This window comes from Megascapheus bottae, chromosome X, assembly GCF_031878675.1.
Source record: "Megascapheus bottae isolate mThoBot1 chromosome X, mThoBot2.hap1, whole genome shotgun sequence".
NCBI classification, from domain to species: domain Eukaryota; kingdom Metazoa; phylum Chordata; class Mammalia; order Rodentia; family Geomyidae; genus Megascapheus; species Megascapheus bottae.
Genome location: NC_143547.1, coordinates 73,057,534 through 73,074,486, shown reverse-complemented (window position 1 = coordinate 73,074,486; position 16,953 = coordinate 73,057,534). Strand labels below are relative to the sequence as shown.

The 16,953-nt window shown below is 40.3% G+C and overlaps 1 protein-coding gene and 1 pseudogene across 1 annotated transcript; both read left to right on the top strand.

Annotated features, from left to right (window-relative positions):
• The first annotated feature begins 1,237 nt into the window (after window positions 1-1,237).
• On the top strand, window positions 1,238-1,669 carry Kcne5 (potassium voltage-gated channel subfamily E regulatory subunit 5). Its single transcript, XM_090326590.1, has one exon. It carries the CDS (start codon window positions 1,238-1,240, stop codon window positions 1,667-1,669), a length of 432 nt encoding a protein of 143 aa, XP_090182716.1.
• A 12,897-nt stretch (window positions 1,670-14,566) lies between these two features.
• On the top strand, window positions 14,567-15,769 carry LOC150041331 (heterogeneous nuclear ribonucleoprotein A3 pseudogene; annotated as a pseudogene).
• Window positions 15,770-16,953: the final 1,184 nt, after the last annotated feature.

Here is a 16,953-nt window from a genome sequence, read left to right as displayed (position 1 = left end):
AAGTGTAAAGAGGAGTTCCTGCTCTTCTTGAAGGAAGAACTCAGTTTCACTTCCGGGAAGATGATTTACCAACGAGAAACAGTGTAGATGGGAGCCAGAAGTTCATGGCCATAATCTTAGCTACTTAGAAGGGTCACATGTGGGAATCATGATTCCAAACAAGCCATGGCAGGAAAGAGTGTGAAACTATCTCCAATTAACCACCAAAAAGCCAGAGATAGAGGTGTGCCTCAAGTGGTAAGGCACTAGCTTTGAGTGAAAAAGCAAAGGGACAGTGCCCTGGTAGTTGGTTCAAGCCCCAGGACCAGAAAGAAAGAAAAAAGAAAAAGAAAAAAAGAGGAGGGGGGAAGAAACAGGATCACATGATGGTTAGTCTATTCAAGTACTAAACGTGTGGAGATTCCGGAAAATTTTGTAGTTAATGGGAGGACTATTCCACAGCAATGGTTTATAGCTATTGGGTTCATCTAGGAATTGTCTGTACTGGCCTTTGAAACAAGTATTTAATCACTCACTTACCAAATTTGTTCTGACGGTCCCTTGAATAAGATGCTTTTCTTGCACCAGGGATGGGATGAGGGTGAGGGTCAGGGATAAAGACATGAGGACTTAGAAACCTAGGTAACTGCTATAGATGTGAACAAAGCAATCTCTGCTGCCATGTTACTAGAGTGCTAACCCAAGGAGTCTCACATCTCACTTGGGTGCTGCCATGAAAGGCTTGCCTTGGGGGGCTAGCTCCTGTACCTGGGCCAAAGCATGGCCCGCAGGGCAGATGGCCAGAACTTGGAAGGAATTCTCTTCCGCAGCCCAAGATCCAGGCTAGGCCCCAGCATGCTGTCTTGCCAATTTCTGCTGCCCAGGGCCTTGCACATTCCAAGCCCCCGCCCCCTCAGCCCCTCCTCTAGGCTCCCTCCCTCCCTCCCTTGTTCCTTCCTCCTCCCCCCTCCCAACCAGCTGTCCCCTTTCTCCCCAGTGACTAGACAGCCTGAGCTTGAGAGGAGGCCGCCACGGGGGCGGAGGGGGCGTGGTGGGGAAGGGAGGCGGCGCACGGCTGAGGGGATAAGGAGGCCCAGCAGCCGGCACCCCCCAGCCACTGCGCTCCTGTCCCAGAGCTTGGGTACCACGTCTGTCGCCCTCTCTGGCCTCAGCCTGTCCATCTGACTGCTGGATCATTCACGTCCCTTCGCCGAGGGGGAACAGCGTCCTGGAGCCTCCGTGTCACTCCCCAACCGCCATGAATTGCAGTGAAAGTCAAAGGCTGCGAACCCTTTTGAGCCGCCTGTTGCTTGAGCTGCACCATCGGGGTAATGCCAGCGGCTTGGGTGCCGGCCCCGGTCCAAGCATGGGTATGGGTATCGTGCCTGACCCTTTCGTGGGCCGCGAAGTGACCAGCGCCAAAGGCGACGACGCCTATCTCTACATCCTGCTCATCATGATCTTCTATGCCTGCTTAGCCGGGGGCCTCATCCTGGCCTACACCCGCTCCCGCAAGCTCCTAGAGGCCAAGAACGACCCATCGCAGGCCTACCTTGGCGAGCAGGAGTGGGCTGCGGGTGGCTATCCAGCCACTGACGCCGAGACAGCCTCCGGGTCCCTGGCCCAGGGCCTCAGCCAGTCTGCCCTGGAGGCCCTGCCTTCTCTCCCTCTAGGTGCTAAGCAGGTCTAGATCCACCCATCCTCACCTCACCCTCCCGCACCAGTAGTACCCCCCCCCAATCTACTTACACCTGAACGCTACCCATCCCTTTCCTCCCTTTCCAGGGCTCCCACCTGACAATGATGAGAAGTCAGGAGGCTTTGTCTGGAAAGCCCTGGAAGGAAAAGCACCACCCTCCTCCCTCCTGGCCACTTTCTCTCTCCTCATGACCTGCACATCCAACTGCACTAAACTGCTTCTGCTCTCTTGTCTTCAGACAGCCCTGACATCATGCTCCAGTCCTCTGAGAACTGAATATAGCACGTCCAACACTTGGCATTGAATTGAAGCAATGAAGTCTAGCAGAACTCTGGGCCGTCTAACTGGCAGCTGCTCCAGGGGCTGCCTAGGACTGCTCACTCCACACAGCCAGCAAGGCTTGCTGCCACTGCCAGGCTGGCTGCAGCAGCTCTCTGCTTCTGTTACCTTAGGAACAAAGACAAAGAAAATGAAGAGATCTCAGACATCTTTTCCCTTCCTCTCTATCACCAGGGGAATTCTAGGACCAGTCTGTGGATTAGAATGGACTTAAGTGGGGACTGAAGGGGGAGGAAGAGGGGTTTAATGGGATGGGAAGATCCATGACCCCAACTGTGTGATTTTCTTGCCTCTCCTGTTGTCATCCCAAAGGTAACCTGTCTGAAGTTTCCTAGCTTGGTCATCTGACTAGGTAACCTCGTAACTCCAAGACTTCAAAATGCTTCTCCTATGTTGATTCAGTTTTAGCTGTGTGTGTTTCCTCCATGGACTAGGATTATCAGATGTACCCCTGATTGATAACCCTGGGGAATGTGAGAAGCAGGTAATAAAATTGGTTTAAACACTAACATTAAGACTCTTCTCTCAAAATGCCCAGCCTTGAGATTAATTCCTTTATAGAGAAATTGAGAGATGGCTTTTCTTTTTTGTTTTTAAAACTGACAATTGAATTTAGGAGATCAGTTGTGATATCTATATTTACAAAAAGTGCAATATGATAAGTGTGGTTGTGGATGAAGAAAAAGTTTAACCTAAGTGCAATGGTACATACCTGCAGTCTCAGTTATTCAAGTGTCTGAAGCAGGAGGATCATTTGAGACCAGAGGTTGAAAGCCAGCCTGGCTAAATGGATTGGGTTTTTCCTATATTTCCGAATTACTTTCAAATGTGTGATTCTTAATAAGAATTTCAACTTTACTTTTGCAGTGTTTTTTTTTTGAGGCACCTAAAAAAACCTCTAAGGCCCAATGCTATTAGCTATTATCAAAGCAAATTTTTAGAAGTCACCTTAAAGATTCTCCCCTACTAAAGAACTTCTTCAAAGATAAATCATGGAGAAGATGTTTGAGCCTAGTAATGCTGGTAAAGTTAGAAGTGCATGGGTTTTTGTTGTTGTTTTTGAAACAGTCTCATTCTCTAGTCCAGCTTGGTATGTAACTCCGTGTGTATTCCAGGCTTCCCTTGAACTTGAGATCATTTTTGCCTCAGTTTCTTGAGTACTATGATGATACACCTACACACTTGGCTCTAAATATTTATGCTTGTAATTTATCCTCTTTGTCACAAGAAGTTGGTTAAAAAAAACTTGCCTACTTAGAACTAAAACGCACCTGATAATGATGGGTTGGGTTTTATCAAAGATATGACATTACCTTTTAGCTATAAGCCCAATTGCTTAAATACAACTGATTTCTCTTTTTCAACAAAAATATTATCAGTCACTTAAATGCATTGATAATATACAAACCTCCCTTGAGTTATTGCTTTTGACCTTCCAAACTATCTGGTATTTTACTGGAGCTATTAATAAGTTAAACAGACTTACTTTCATTCCCAGGATCACTCCTTGAAGCTATATTGGCATTGCCCCAATGGCTTCTCTCCAGTTCTAGTTTCAGCCTCGAAGGTCACCCCCTCTCCTTCAGGGTAGGGGCCAGGGATCTGACAAGAGGCCAAGACAAAGATGAAAAGATAGGGGGTGTTTTAAGAGCCATGACAGCCACACAGGCAGATTTGAGGGGATGTGGAGGGAGGGCATGCTACACAGCAATGGTGGAGATCCTGGCAAGGTGAAGTAGTCTCTAGTAATCTGTTTTAAGTACAACAATGTAGCTCATTTATGTGGCAGCAGTAGGGACACAGAGTTGTTTTGATAATGAAGTATGATCGTTTTTATAGGTGTTGAAACTTTGTAAATATATTTGTATCCTTTTTCCATATACAGTTAAAATTATATATTGCCCCAAATAAAACAAATTAAAAATAGTTGGGACAATGCCTATAAATAAGCACTAATGAGACAGCAGAAAGAAACAAATCCCATGCCAAATAGTTCCTGGTTTTAAAAATATTTCAACCTTTTTGTAATGACTTAGAGGTACCCATTAAGAATGTCACTAGGATAGATAAAGAAGGCTCCCTGTGAGCAAAGGAACTGGTAATGTGAAAAAAAAGTCAATTACATTTTTTTCAAATACCTTCCAGAGCATGAATTTTCCCAGAAGTCTGGACACCCAGCTACCTGCCAACCAGTGGGGAGTATAAACAGCACTGAAATGATAAATATTGTGTCAGCAAGCCTTCACCCATATTTGATAAGGCATCAACTGATTGGACAAAATTGGAAAATGTTATCCTTCTCCTTAATGTGATTTCACAAATGCCAAACATTTGAATAAGTCAGTGATTTTTTTTAGAGAGAATACCAGCAATAGACTTTTATTTGGTCTTTCTTTGTTGTCTATGAAATGGTCATGACACCAAAGATTCATTGTAGAGCTGTTACAGTGACCAAAATCAGTGACAATAAATCTAGGGAAAACTGGTGCTTTTATATGTCATAGGTATTAGGAGATCAGATACCAACTCCAGGTTCAAGTCTAAACTATAACAGTGCATACCTCACTGACACCATGTCTAACACATACATACATAAGATTTTTTATTAAAGAATTTATTAACATTGATTTTTACATCATATTTCAAATGACATGTTTAACAAACAAGTGTTCAAGAAGGGAATCTATGTACAATCACTGGCACTTACTTTTTAGAACATAATCAAAATTAGGCTAAGGGTTTGTATGTCATAGATACATATTAATCTATGTAATAAAACATTATGTCTATAGAGTCATAGATTTTTATGTCTACGTAGTTGTGTTTATATTTCCCGTACCATGTCCTTAGCATTGGGTATGCAAATATTGAGTCCTCGCTCTGTACTGTTTGGATCTAATAGCCACATATTAAGGATACCATGTGCCTTTTGTTCCTTTGGTCTTGACTTGTCTCACTCAACATGATTCGCTCTAGATTCATCCACTTCCCTGCAAATGCCATTATTTTATCTTGTCTGTTGGCTATGTAGAATTCCATTGTATATATAACTTCACCTCCACTGTGTATATAACCTCACGTAGAAGTTTATATTCTCCCCTCCATTGCATTCAGATCTTCATAATCCACTCTTCCTTACTTGAGGCTTTCCACAAAGGACATGATGTTTGCAGCTACAATGTCTAGAAATGCCCATCAGGAGTAAAATAAATAAGCAAACAAACTTTGCTTCTGTTAATTTTACCTTTTTTGTATTTTTGTATTTTTTGCTTTTGTTATGGGTTACAGTTACACTAGCCAGATAGTAGGTGCATTACTTCTCACACATTGATACCCCTTCTCATGTTTTTGTCCTCATTTCCCTCCCCAAACCCCTCCCAATCATCTTGTTTTTCCCCCTTCCCTTTCCGATTTCAAATAAAAAAATAAATGTATATGCAATATACCAGATAACAAAGTCAGATGCAGTAACAATATGAGATTAACATCGCCCCATTTGTAAGGAAAAGGAAAGACTTGGAAAAAATCATATTAAGTGAAGTAAGCCAGAACCAAAGGAGCATAGGCTCAATGGTTTCCCTCATTTGTAATAATTAGTACACATCTAGGACTCTCCTAGCAGAGGATTACAATAGCGCAAAACCTAGGTACATTAGGTCATATAGGATAAGAATAAATGAAAGAATCTCTAGAATATGGAAACAAGAGCCTTATCTGGTATGATTGTTGTTCTTAATTTTACCTTTCTAACAGGGACATAAATAGAGAATTTGTTTTTAGTTAGCTTTTCAATGTGCCATTGCTTTTTATGAACTTAAGATCTGCACATAATTTGTATTGACAGAGATGATTTCCTGGGAAGGTTTCCAAACAGTCTTTTCTCATGTCTGAAGCAAATGTTCCATGATGCCTGTGACAGCACCGGACCAGGAATTGGGAGAATGGGGTCCAGCCCTGACATTACCAGTTAACCAGCTTTGTTTTAGAGGAAGTGGCTTAACCTTTTCTGGCCCCAGTCTCCACAGCTGTGGAGATTTGAAGGATGAATTGACATTATGTATGGGAAAGGACTGGAAGAAATAGAGATGCTTAGTTTTTCCTTTACATTTCCTTCCTTGGGGGAATACCCTTTGGGAGTTAGGTGGGGGAAGTGGAGGGAAGAGAAAATTCTCTACTCTTTAAAGTTTCTAGTCTTCTTGCTCAAAGAAAATTGCCAACATCATACTTCAGCTGTAGCTCACAGATTTCTGATCCTATTTCCTCTATTTATAGAACTATGGCTAGGAGACCATGCATCCTACTCTACTCCACTTTACCTGTGAACTCATAAGGCCCCTTTAAATATAGTTATAGTATTTTATTGACATGGCTCCAATAGGATGGATGACTGGAATTTTGAAAACATAGCTCCTCAAGGATTGATAGAAAACATTGGAGAAAAGAGATAGTATAGTGAGATATATTTCTACTCCTAGAACTTGAGCAGGATGATACTAATTTTGAGGCAAGCCTGGACTAGATAACAATATCTTGTCTCAATAAAACAACAAAAGAAGAAGAAAAAGAGGAATGCCTAAGAGAAGAGAAAGAAGGGCAAGACTTAAAAAGTAAGAATTGTTTTTTGCTGGTCCTAGAGGTTGAACTCAGGATCTCAGCACTGTCCTTGGACACTTTTTGCTCAAGGTTAGTGTTCTGTCACTTGAGCCACAACACTGCTTCAGACTTTTCTATTAAGTGATACTGAGGAATTGAACCCAGGTCTTCGTGCGTGGTAGGCAAGCCCTCTACTACTAGGCCATGCTCCTGGCCCAGAAAGTAAGGATTTTATCAAGGAGGTAGGAGGAAGAACATTGCACAATGGCCTGTGAAGGTAAGAGCATATAATTGAGGAACATTACGAATAAGTAATTTAGATGAGTCAATAGGTAACATAGGTTAACTTGAACCACTAACAAAACTTGGCTTGGGAGAAAAAGTTGCATCACTTAGTCTCCAGATTGCCCATGAAGACCATAGGATTAAGGCAATTCTTCTTCCCGTGCTAGGCCAAAGAGCAAGGGACCAGTGCCCACCACTGCCTCATCAATTGAATGTCAAGAGAAGCACAGTTAAAGTTGTGCCCTATGTCTCTTCCTCTGAAGAGAGTAAACTCAGATTAGACAGGCAAATGCCTCAGATACATTTTCTACAATTGTGGTAAGATGTGCAGAACGTAAAATTTACCATCTTAGTCACTTTTAATTGTATAGTTAGGAGCATTCATATTATTCTTCAGTACCTTTTCTCCCCCCCTCTTTCTTTCCTTCTTTCTTTCTTTCTTTCCTTCTTTCTTTCTTTCTTTCTTTCTTTCTCTCTTTCTTTCTCTCTTTCTCTCTTTCTTTCTCTCTTTCTTTCTTTCTTTCTCTCTTTCTCTCTTTCTTTCTCTCTTTCTTTCTTTCTTTCTTTCTTTCTTTCTTTCTTTCTTTCTTTCTTTCTTTCTTTCTTTCTTTCCCTTCCTTCCTTCCTTCCTTCCTTCCTTCCTTCCTTCCTTCCTTCCTTCCTTCCTTCCTTCCTTCCTTCCTTTTTTTTCTTTACAGTGTTAGCAGATTGAACCCAAGGCCTGTGCACTGTATCACTGAGTTATAAATCATCAGCCACACAGTTCTCTTTTTAAAGAAAAAAGGTTAACCTGCTATTATATAGAAATGATCAAGCGTAAGCCTGGCATGATGGCTCACACCTGTAATCCTAGCTACTCAGGAGGCTGAGCTCTGAGGATCAAGGTTCAAAGCCAGCCCGGGCACAAAAGAACCTGAGACTCATCTCCGATTGACCTCTAGAAAATGGGAAATGGGGCTTGGCTCAGGGTAGGGTGGTGTCTTTGAGCTGCAGAGCTCAGGGACAGTGCCCAGGCCGAGTTCAAGCCCCATGACCCACTCACAAAAAAAGAAATGATCAAGCTTATTATTACCTGAGATGATATGCCCACATGTATGCATATATTTAACACAAATTACTAGGATTTGAATGTGACTTCACACTTATTAGGCAGGTGCTCCTCTACTTGAGACATGCCCCACACTTTTTTGCTCTAGGTGATTTTTCAGATATGGTCTCGAGTATTTTGCTCAGGTCATTATCCTCTGACCATGACCCTCCTGCTCATACCTCCCATATAGCTGGGATGATAGACATTTGCCATCACAGCCAATTTGTTGTTATTGAGATGGGATCTCACTAACTTTTTTATTGCCTAGGTTGGCTTTGAGCTACAATCATCCTAATCTCTGACTCCTAAGTATTTGGGATTATAGGCATGGGTCAACATGTTTGGCCTAGTATTCACATTTTAAACAGATCATTTAGAACAATCCAAGGAGGAAAATGTTCTAGCTGTGGTTTTGGTGGAATTAGTGCAGAGAGAAACCCAGAGCTATTTACAGGCGTTGGAAATGTATTTGGGGTCATCTGCTAGGCAGCCAATGATTCCCTAGAATATTCTATTTTCACTTGCTCCTGGGACATTGGGGAAGATGAATGTGACTATGAATGACTAACATAGTCATTTGAATATACCAAATTCACAAATATATACTCACAAGAAGCCCATTCACAAAAGCACCTCAGGTCCCTAGAAGCACCAGGGGCTTTCCCTTGTCTCATGTCGTGATGTACATATGATCTGATAGGGACTATAGCTGCATATATTCTAGAAAAAGAAAGAATGGAGACAAGTGATGTGTTAAATTTTCTCTACCTGTTATAGGGCCATTTCTCTAGTGGATTGATATTTAGCATATTTCCTCTTCCTTTTCCAAGCTTTTCCTGGCACTCTTAGTTTCAGTACTCCAAAACTATGATGACTCCCAAATTAATTTTGTTGTCTCTGAAATGCCCACTGAAGTGCAGGTAATCATAGCTACTTACTTCCCATCTGTACTTGGACATTTAAAGCTGCCTCAAAGTTATCATGTCCAAATCAGATTGTATGCTCCTCTTCCCAAAACTGGCTCTCCTATTTGAGGAAGAAAAGACCACCCAGGACATCTGAGAATTGCTCTGATGTTCATATTTAGGCCTCACTCGTATCAGAAGCTCGTTTGATGTTCACAGGAAGCCAGGTTCATCTCCTGTAAGACACAGTCTCACAGAACAGTATCAGACAATCTAAAATCAAAACATCTGTGTGGTCATAATGAATCAAGGGAAAGAAGACCATTTCATAATATTATCTCAGCACAGACAGAAGTTTACTGAAAATTCACAAAACCTAAAACATCTTCCTTTTCTAGCTTATTTGAACGGCTGACATTTCTCTAAAAATTACTGCTTGCTCTACCTTTCCCTTCTTCTGGATAAGATAATCAATAACAGACTTGCCTTAACTTGTTGATAGCTGACAGTTTTATAAATGGCACCACTGCCAACCATCGAGTTGTTTATGTCAAAACCAGGTCATATTGAATCTATTCATTCTCTCGCCCTTCCATGCACAATCTTACCATCACATATTTTCCATTTACCTCCACAAGGAATTTTGTCTATATAATTCCTCATGATTACTTCAAGCAACCTACTCCATAGCCACAACATTTCTTTCCTGAACTAACACAATACTAAGTGGTCTTTCTGATTTTACCACTCCACTTCACACAATGGCCAGAGTAATATTAAAACGCAATGCAGACCCATGGCTCACCCCTGTAATCCTAGCTACTAAGGAGGCTGAGATCTGAGAATCATGGTTGGAACCTATCATGAGCTGGCTTTAAAAAAAACTGGAATTGGAGCTCTGATCAAAGTTCTCAATTGAATTTCTGTCTATTAGACTACAATCCAGAGCTTCAGGATGCTGTATGAGGAAGCCTCCATATCATTCTAACCCTTGCCAACTTCTCTAAATATCATCTCTTGGTATAATAGTCTTCTCCCTTCCTTATACAGTGTCTGATAGCACATATTCACTTACTTATAGTAAACTGTAATATGAAAATATTAAATGGAAAATTCAAGAAACAAACATTTGTCTGACATTCTGAGTACCACAATGAAATTTGGTGCATGAGCCAAATGCAGAACAGTAACCATCCCTTAGTGCAGCATATCTACACTATATATATAACTGCTATTTAGTAACTGCCTTAGTTATGAGACATACGAGGCTGAATGTGGAAGTACCATAGTGTTTATGATCAACTAACCCTATTCAATGTATTAGTGGCCCCAAAAGCAAGAGTCCTGTTGTTAACAATTTGGATATGTGAAAGAAAACCATACGATACTTTATTGAAGTGACAGGTCTTAATAAGGAAAGATAAGAAAAACCATATGCTGAGTCACTAGAATTTATGGCTAAGAACAAATTCACCTATGGTATTGTAAAGAAGTTTCCTTACACTAAGGATTAAATAAACACTTTCCAGTTTTGTTCTATAACATGGCATTTTAGCTTAGGTTGGTAAAATTTAATCTGATTAAGGATAAAAAAGAATATTTTTTAACAAACATTTTCATTTTACTATGTGCCAACTGAGGGATGATGCAAATGCAAATTAGGAGTTCGAAATATAAAGAACAATTAAAAAAGTAACATTGTTATTTGTGAAAAGAGGAAAAAGTTTCTAAAATAAATCAATGCTAATTTTGTGGTTACTTCTCCCACTGCAAAAGTTACAGCCACAATACTTGCTAATTAGTTTTTGTTTTGTTTTGTTTTTTGCCAGTCCTGGCCTTGAGCTCAGGGCCTGAGCACTGCCCTCAGGCTTTCTCAAGGCTAGAGTTCTACTACTTGAACCACAGCATCACTTCTGGCTTTTTTCTATGTATGTGGCACCAAGGAATCAAATCTGGGTCTTTGTGCATGCTAGGCAAGCACTCTACCAGTAGTCCAATCTCCAGGCCTTGCTAATTGTTAAGAAGGAAAAGGAAGTCAGATTTGACTGCATGCACCTGTAGTCCAAGCTTACTCTGGAGGCCGAGGCACAATCCTAGGAGGATGTTCCTATTGTCTTTGTTTCAGGAAAACCCTGGGGAGATATCAGAACATATGTGCCACAGATAAGCATAGTCATCTTCTCCCCTCCTACTTGCTTACTAAACTCAAGTTACACTTTCCTTCTTGCTGTTTCTTGAATACCATCTTTCCTGCACCTAAGCCTTTGTATTTTCTACTTTATCTATCTGGAATATTTTTCACCAAAATCCTCTCATCTCTGTTCCTTTCATTGTTCAAACCTCAGTTCTAATGCCCCATCCTCAGCAGGCTATTTTAACCATCATATCTGTACTTATTCCCTTCTCCTATCCCCATCAAATTATTTACCAATTCTTCAAACAGGAATGACTTCAAAATTATTTTGTTGTTTTACTTGCTAGCTTCTTTTTTTTTTGCCAGTCCTGGGCTTGAGCTCAGGGCCTGAGCACTGTCCTTGGACTTTCTCAAGGCTAGAACTCTACCACTTGAGCCTCAATACCACTTCTGGCTTTTTCTATATATGTCGTACCAAGGAATCGAACCCGGGTCTTCGTGCATGCTAGGCAAGCACTTTAACCACTAGGCCAAACTCCCGGCTACTTGCTAGCTTCTTATTATCTCCCAGTTATGCTGTAATTTTATGAAGACAAATATTTTTAGGATCAATTGAAATATTTATTTTGTATAAATATTTGATATATAATTAACATAAAAACTCAAAGTTTTGAAAGTACATGATTTGATGAATTTGGTATATATATATGCCTATGAAAAAATCACCCTCAAAAGTTTCTTTGCAAAGGGATGGTTGAAAAGGGACTAGTGAGAAGGAGGAGAAAGAAAGGAAAGGATAAAAGAAGGGAAAATATGAGTGAAATGCATTATATGTATTTATGAAAACACAACTATGAAATCCATTAAAATGGGGCAAATGGGAGAGAAGAATGAGGAAGAGTACCAGAGAGCATGAATTTGATCAAAGTACATTTACATCCATATATAGAGATACCACAATCAAACCTATAGTACAATTCTTATAAAACAAAAATGTCAAATCATTCTTTTGTGATTTTGTGTGTATCCCTCCTGCTAGCCAAACATGATCTGCTTTTTTGCTGCGACTTACATTTCATACAATATTATCTAAATATAATCCTGCAGTAAAACTTCTTTCCCTCAGTGTGCATCACCAGTTAATTTCTTTGTCTTGATGAGTAACTGCAGGAATGTATCGGTTTGTTTATCCATTCGCCTATTGAGAAGCGCTATTTCCACTTTTCCCTAATGATGAAGAAAACTCTGAATGCTTGTGTGAAATCTTTTGTATGTACCTAGCTGAATGCAGAGATTTTGTGTGTGTATGTGGCCCTTTGCATCATCCCTCATGCCCAGATTCTTGAATAATACTAATAAAATATGGAGAAGCTAAATATCTGTTGATTAAATAATTAACTTCTTTGTTAGTTCAGGTCTACACATAGTGCCTGTGCTCCTTCTAGAAAACTATCTATCCTTCATTTAGTCCCACTCCGGTTTTTCTAATCGGCAGCCCCAAGTGACCCCTTGAAGATGACTGTTTCTGGTCTTGGCTCATTGGTGAAACCCATGCTCACTGGGTTTCCTGCCAATGCTACTCTCTCCCTTAAGCCAGCCTCTCTGGCTGTTCAACAGTCCGTTCATTCCTTGTTTGCTGACTCCCTATCACATTCCCAGCAGCAGCTGCTTCAAACTTCCTGCCCTCTCCTCAAGCCCCCAGCCCCAGCCTTCCTCACATTCTCAGGAGATGACTTCACCTCCTTCATTACTGAGAAGATTGAAGCCAACTGACAGGAGACTTGGTAGCTTCCATCTGAGCCATCTCAAATGCTTCCGCCCCTCAGGAAGATGTGCTCCTTCACCTGCTGAGGATAAACTCTCTGCTGATGTGTTGATCTGAGCCCCAAGCATCATAACATGAATAACAATAGCATCAAAAACAGGAAAATATACTTATTATGGGCTATCCAAATGGACTATAACTCTTGTTATGGGCTAGACAATGAGCTAAGTCCAGGGAGGGGGTTGGAAAAGCTTTATCACTTATTATTTCTTTTCCTGAGCTTAAAAACGTATATTTCAAAAAAAATAATATGTCTTTGGTCCTCTGAATCTGTGAATTCTACATCCGAAGATTCAATAAATCATGGATTAAATAAACAATTGTATCTTTACTGAATGTCCTTATTCCTTAAACAATTTAGCATAACAACTATTTACTTATCATTTGCATTTAAAAAAATAAGAATATGATATAATGCATACAATGCCAAAAAGCAGCTACAGGTCATTAGATTTTTCTTGAATTTTTTATTTTAAAAGTGATGTACAAAAGGGTTACATTTACACACGTTAAGGAATGAGTACATTTTTAATATATTTTTATTGTAATTAATAAAAAGGTTACATGATATTTGCCAGCTAGAAGGTGAATTAATTCACATACATTGATACCCTTTCACATGTCTTGGTACCCATTACCCTCCTCCAGCCCCCTACCCCCGTCTTGGTTATGAGTACATTTTTTTAAACAATATCATTTCCTCCCTTATTTCCTCCCAGGATTTTCCCTCCCCAGTCCCATTCTCTCAGTTCATTTCTAACATAGTATGTAGTGAATATCACTGTTGTATTACTTCACTCTTTGGCCTATCATTTCTGTGCTTTCCCCTCCCCTAACCAAATCAGATAAGCTTAGATACAAATCAAAAGTACAGAAACCAAAAACTGTGACAAAAGGGAAAAATAAACAGAAAAAAGAAACCCAATCAAGTACTATTAAAAATCACTTTGTCTTCAGTTCTTGGAGTTCATTTCAATAAGCATCATTTTATATGTCCATATGCACATAGCTATTAAGCCCTTGTGATTGTCTCCTAAGAATATCCTCCTTTAGTCTCATTGTGTGAATGTTTAGGGTCCTGTTTAGTTTAGCATGTCCAAGTGTAATGTTTTGTCTTTCACTATCCATTGTGTTTACTAGTAGATTCATAGGCACATTCTAATTATTATAAATGAGGGAAACCATGCAATCCAAGATTCATAAAGCATTTAAGGATCTTGAAAACCTAAGAGCTCAGAATCAACTATTGTTCAAGTCTATATTTCTGCTAGCAGTTAAAACATTTCAAGAATCTATATAAATACTAATAGTGCATTAAAATGGACTTTAAGTTTTTCTAATCTCTCTTGCTTATTCAAGATTTCTAAGAATAAGATCAACAGGTGTTTCTCATAGACATATTTCTTCTGGGGACCTTATGCCCAAGTCATGTGTGGATTATGAAGCCCATCCTCTGGGGATGGAGGCTCCCTAAGTCTTATCTTACAAAACTACACAGGGAGAATAGACTCTGAATGCTCTCCATGCAACATGTGTATTCTGGCTTTTCTGGGCTTTCATACAAGAACAACTCATATGGAAGGGGATGCCATGGTGAAAATGCCAAAATATGAACTGGAAATAGCCAGTTCCGGGCTTTATGAATAAAATTGTGTCCCATTAAAATATATGACACAGATATTGAACTCGAGTTGGAAGAGGCGAGTCCGGTCTCAAAATGGAGGTAAAACCGCCGTCCGGTCGCCCCCAGCCCGACTCCGGCCGTCGCCGCTGTCGCCGCCGTCGCCGGGGGGAGAAGGGCCATGATCCAAAGGAACCAGAGCAGCTGCGGAAGCTGTTTATTGGTGGTCTGAGCTTTGAAACTACAGATGATAGTTTAAGAGAACATTTTGAGAAATGGGGCACACTCACAGATTGTGTGGTAATGAGAGATCCTCAGACAAAGCCTTCCAGGGGCTTCGGTTTTGTGACTTACTCTTGTGTTGAAGAGGTTGATGCAGCCATGTGTGCTAGACCCCACAAGGTTGATGGGCGTGTTGTAGAACCAAAGAGAGCAGTTTCTAGAGAGGATTCTGTGAAGCCAGGAGCTCATCTAACAGTGAAGAAAATTTTTGTTGGTGGTATTAAAGAAGATACAGAAGAATATAATTTGAGAGACTACTTTGAAAAATATGGCAAGATTGAAACCATAGAAGTTATGGAAGACAGGCAGAGTGGAAAAAAGAGAGGATTTGCTTTTGTAACGTTTGATGATCATGATGCGGTTGATAAAATTGTTGTTCAGAAATACCACACTATTAATGGGCATAATTGTGAAGTGAAAAAGGCTCTTTGTAAACAAGAGATGCAATCTGCTGGATCACAAAGAGGTCGTGGAGGTGGATCTGGCAACTTTATGGGTCGTGGAGGAAACTTTGGAGGTGGAGGAGGTAATTTTGGACGTGGTGGAAACTTTGGTGGAAGAGGAGGCTATGGTGGTGGGGGTGGCGGCAGCAGAGGAAGCTACGGAGGAGGTGATGGTGGATACAATGGATTTGGAGGTGATGGTGGCAACTGTGGCGGTGGTCCTGGTTATAGTAGTAGAGGAGGCTATGGTGGAGGTGGACCAGGTTATGGAAACCAAGGTGGTGGATATGGTGGTGGAGGAGGAGGATATGATGGTTATAATGAAGGAGGAAATTTTGGTGGTGGTAACTACGGTGGTGGTGGAAACTATAATGACTTTGGAAATTACAGTGGACAACAGCAATCAAATTATGGACCCATGAAGGGGGCAGTTTTTGTGGAAGAAGCTCTGGCAGTCCATATGGTGGTGGTTATGGATCTGATGGTGGAAGTGGTGGATATGGTACCAGAAGGTTTTAAAAACAACAGAAAAAGGGCTACAGTTCTTAGCAGGACAGAGAGCGAGGAGTTGTCAGGAAAGTTGCAGGTTACTTTGAGATAGTCGTCCCAAATGCATTAGAGGAACTGTAAAAATCTGCCACAAAAGGAACGATGATCCATAGTCAGAAAAGTTACTGCAGCTTAAACAGGAAACCCTTCTTGTTCAGGACTGTCATAGCCCCAGTTTGCAAAAAGTGCAGCTATTGATTAATGCAATGTAGTGTCAATTAGATGTACATTCCTGAGGTCTTTTATCTGTTGTAGCTTTGTCTTTTTCTTTTTCTTTTCATTACATCAGGTATATTGCCCTGTAAATTGTGGTAGTGGTACCAGGAATAAAAAATTAAGGAATTTTTAACTTTTCAAAAAAAAAATATATGACACATTAACTGCTTGTTGAATGGTGAATCCTTTGTATAACTACTTAATAATAAATATATTTTTAAAATAATAGAAAATACAAATATCTGGATGTGCATGTATGTAAATATGTTATAAAAACATGTAAGGAAATAATAAACTTACTCCCAGGAATTGGGAATTTTTAATGTATTTTCAATATCATACATGTTTGTATTTTTCACAGCATTTCATCATGAAATAAATTTAATGTCCAGTAAGTTTGTTGTTTGTTTGTTTGTTTGTTTTTTGCCAGTCCTGGGGTTGAGCTCAGGGCCTGAGCACTGTCCTTGAGCTTTCTCAAGGCTAGAGCTCTATGACTTGACCCACAGCACCATTTCTGGATTTTTTTTCTATGTATGTGGTACCGAGGAACCGAATCTGTGTCTTCGTGCATGCGTGGCAAGCACTCTATCACTAGGCCAAACTCCCGGCCTCAATATCCAGCAAGTTTTATACAATGATTGCCTTTATAAAGCCTGCTTGAACAATTGGATTCTCCCATTACCATTTAATTTTGTTTTATCAAATACGTACTCAACTATTGTTTTATATATTCCTGCAGCCCATCTTGTATTGAAAATACTTCACGTCTACTTGTACTTCACATTCCAACGTTGACATCAATATACTTTTTTCAAGTTATTTCAGCAGTGTATCTACTTGAGTTGGTCATTTATTTTTTTCTTTTGTTATACAATTGACAAAATTACACATTTTTCTGCACCAGTGAAGCATTACCGTGTGTGTGTGTGTGTGTGTGTGTGTGTGTGTGTGTGTGTGTGTGTTAGTGTACTAGGTCTTGAACACAAGACCTCA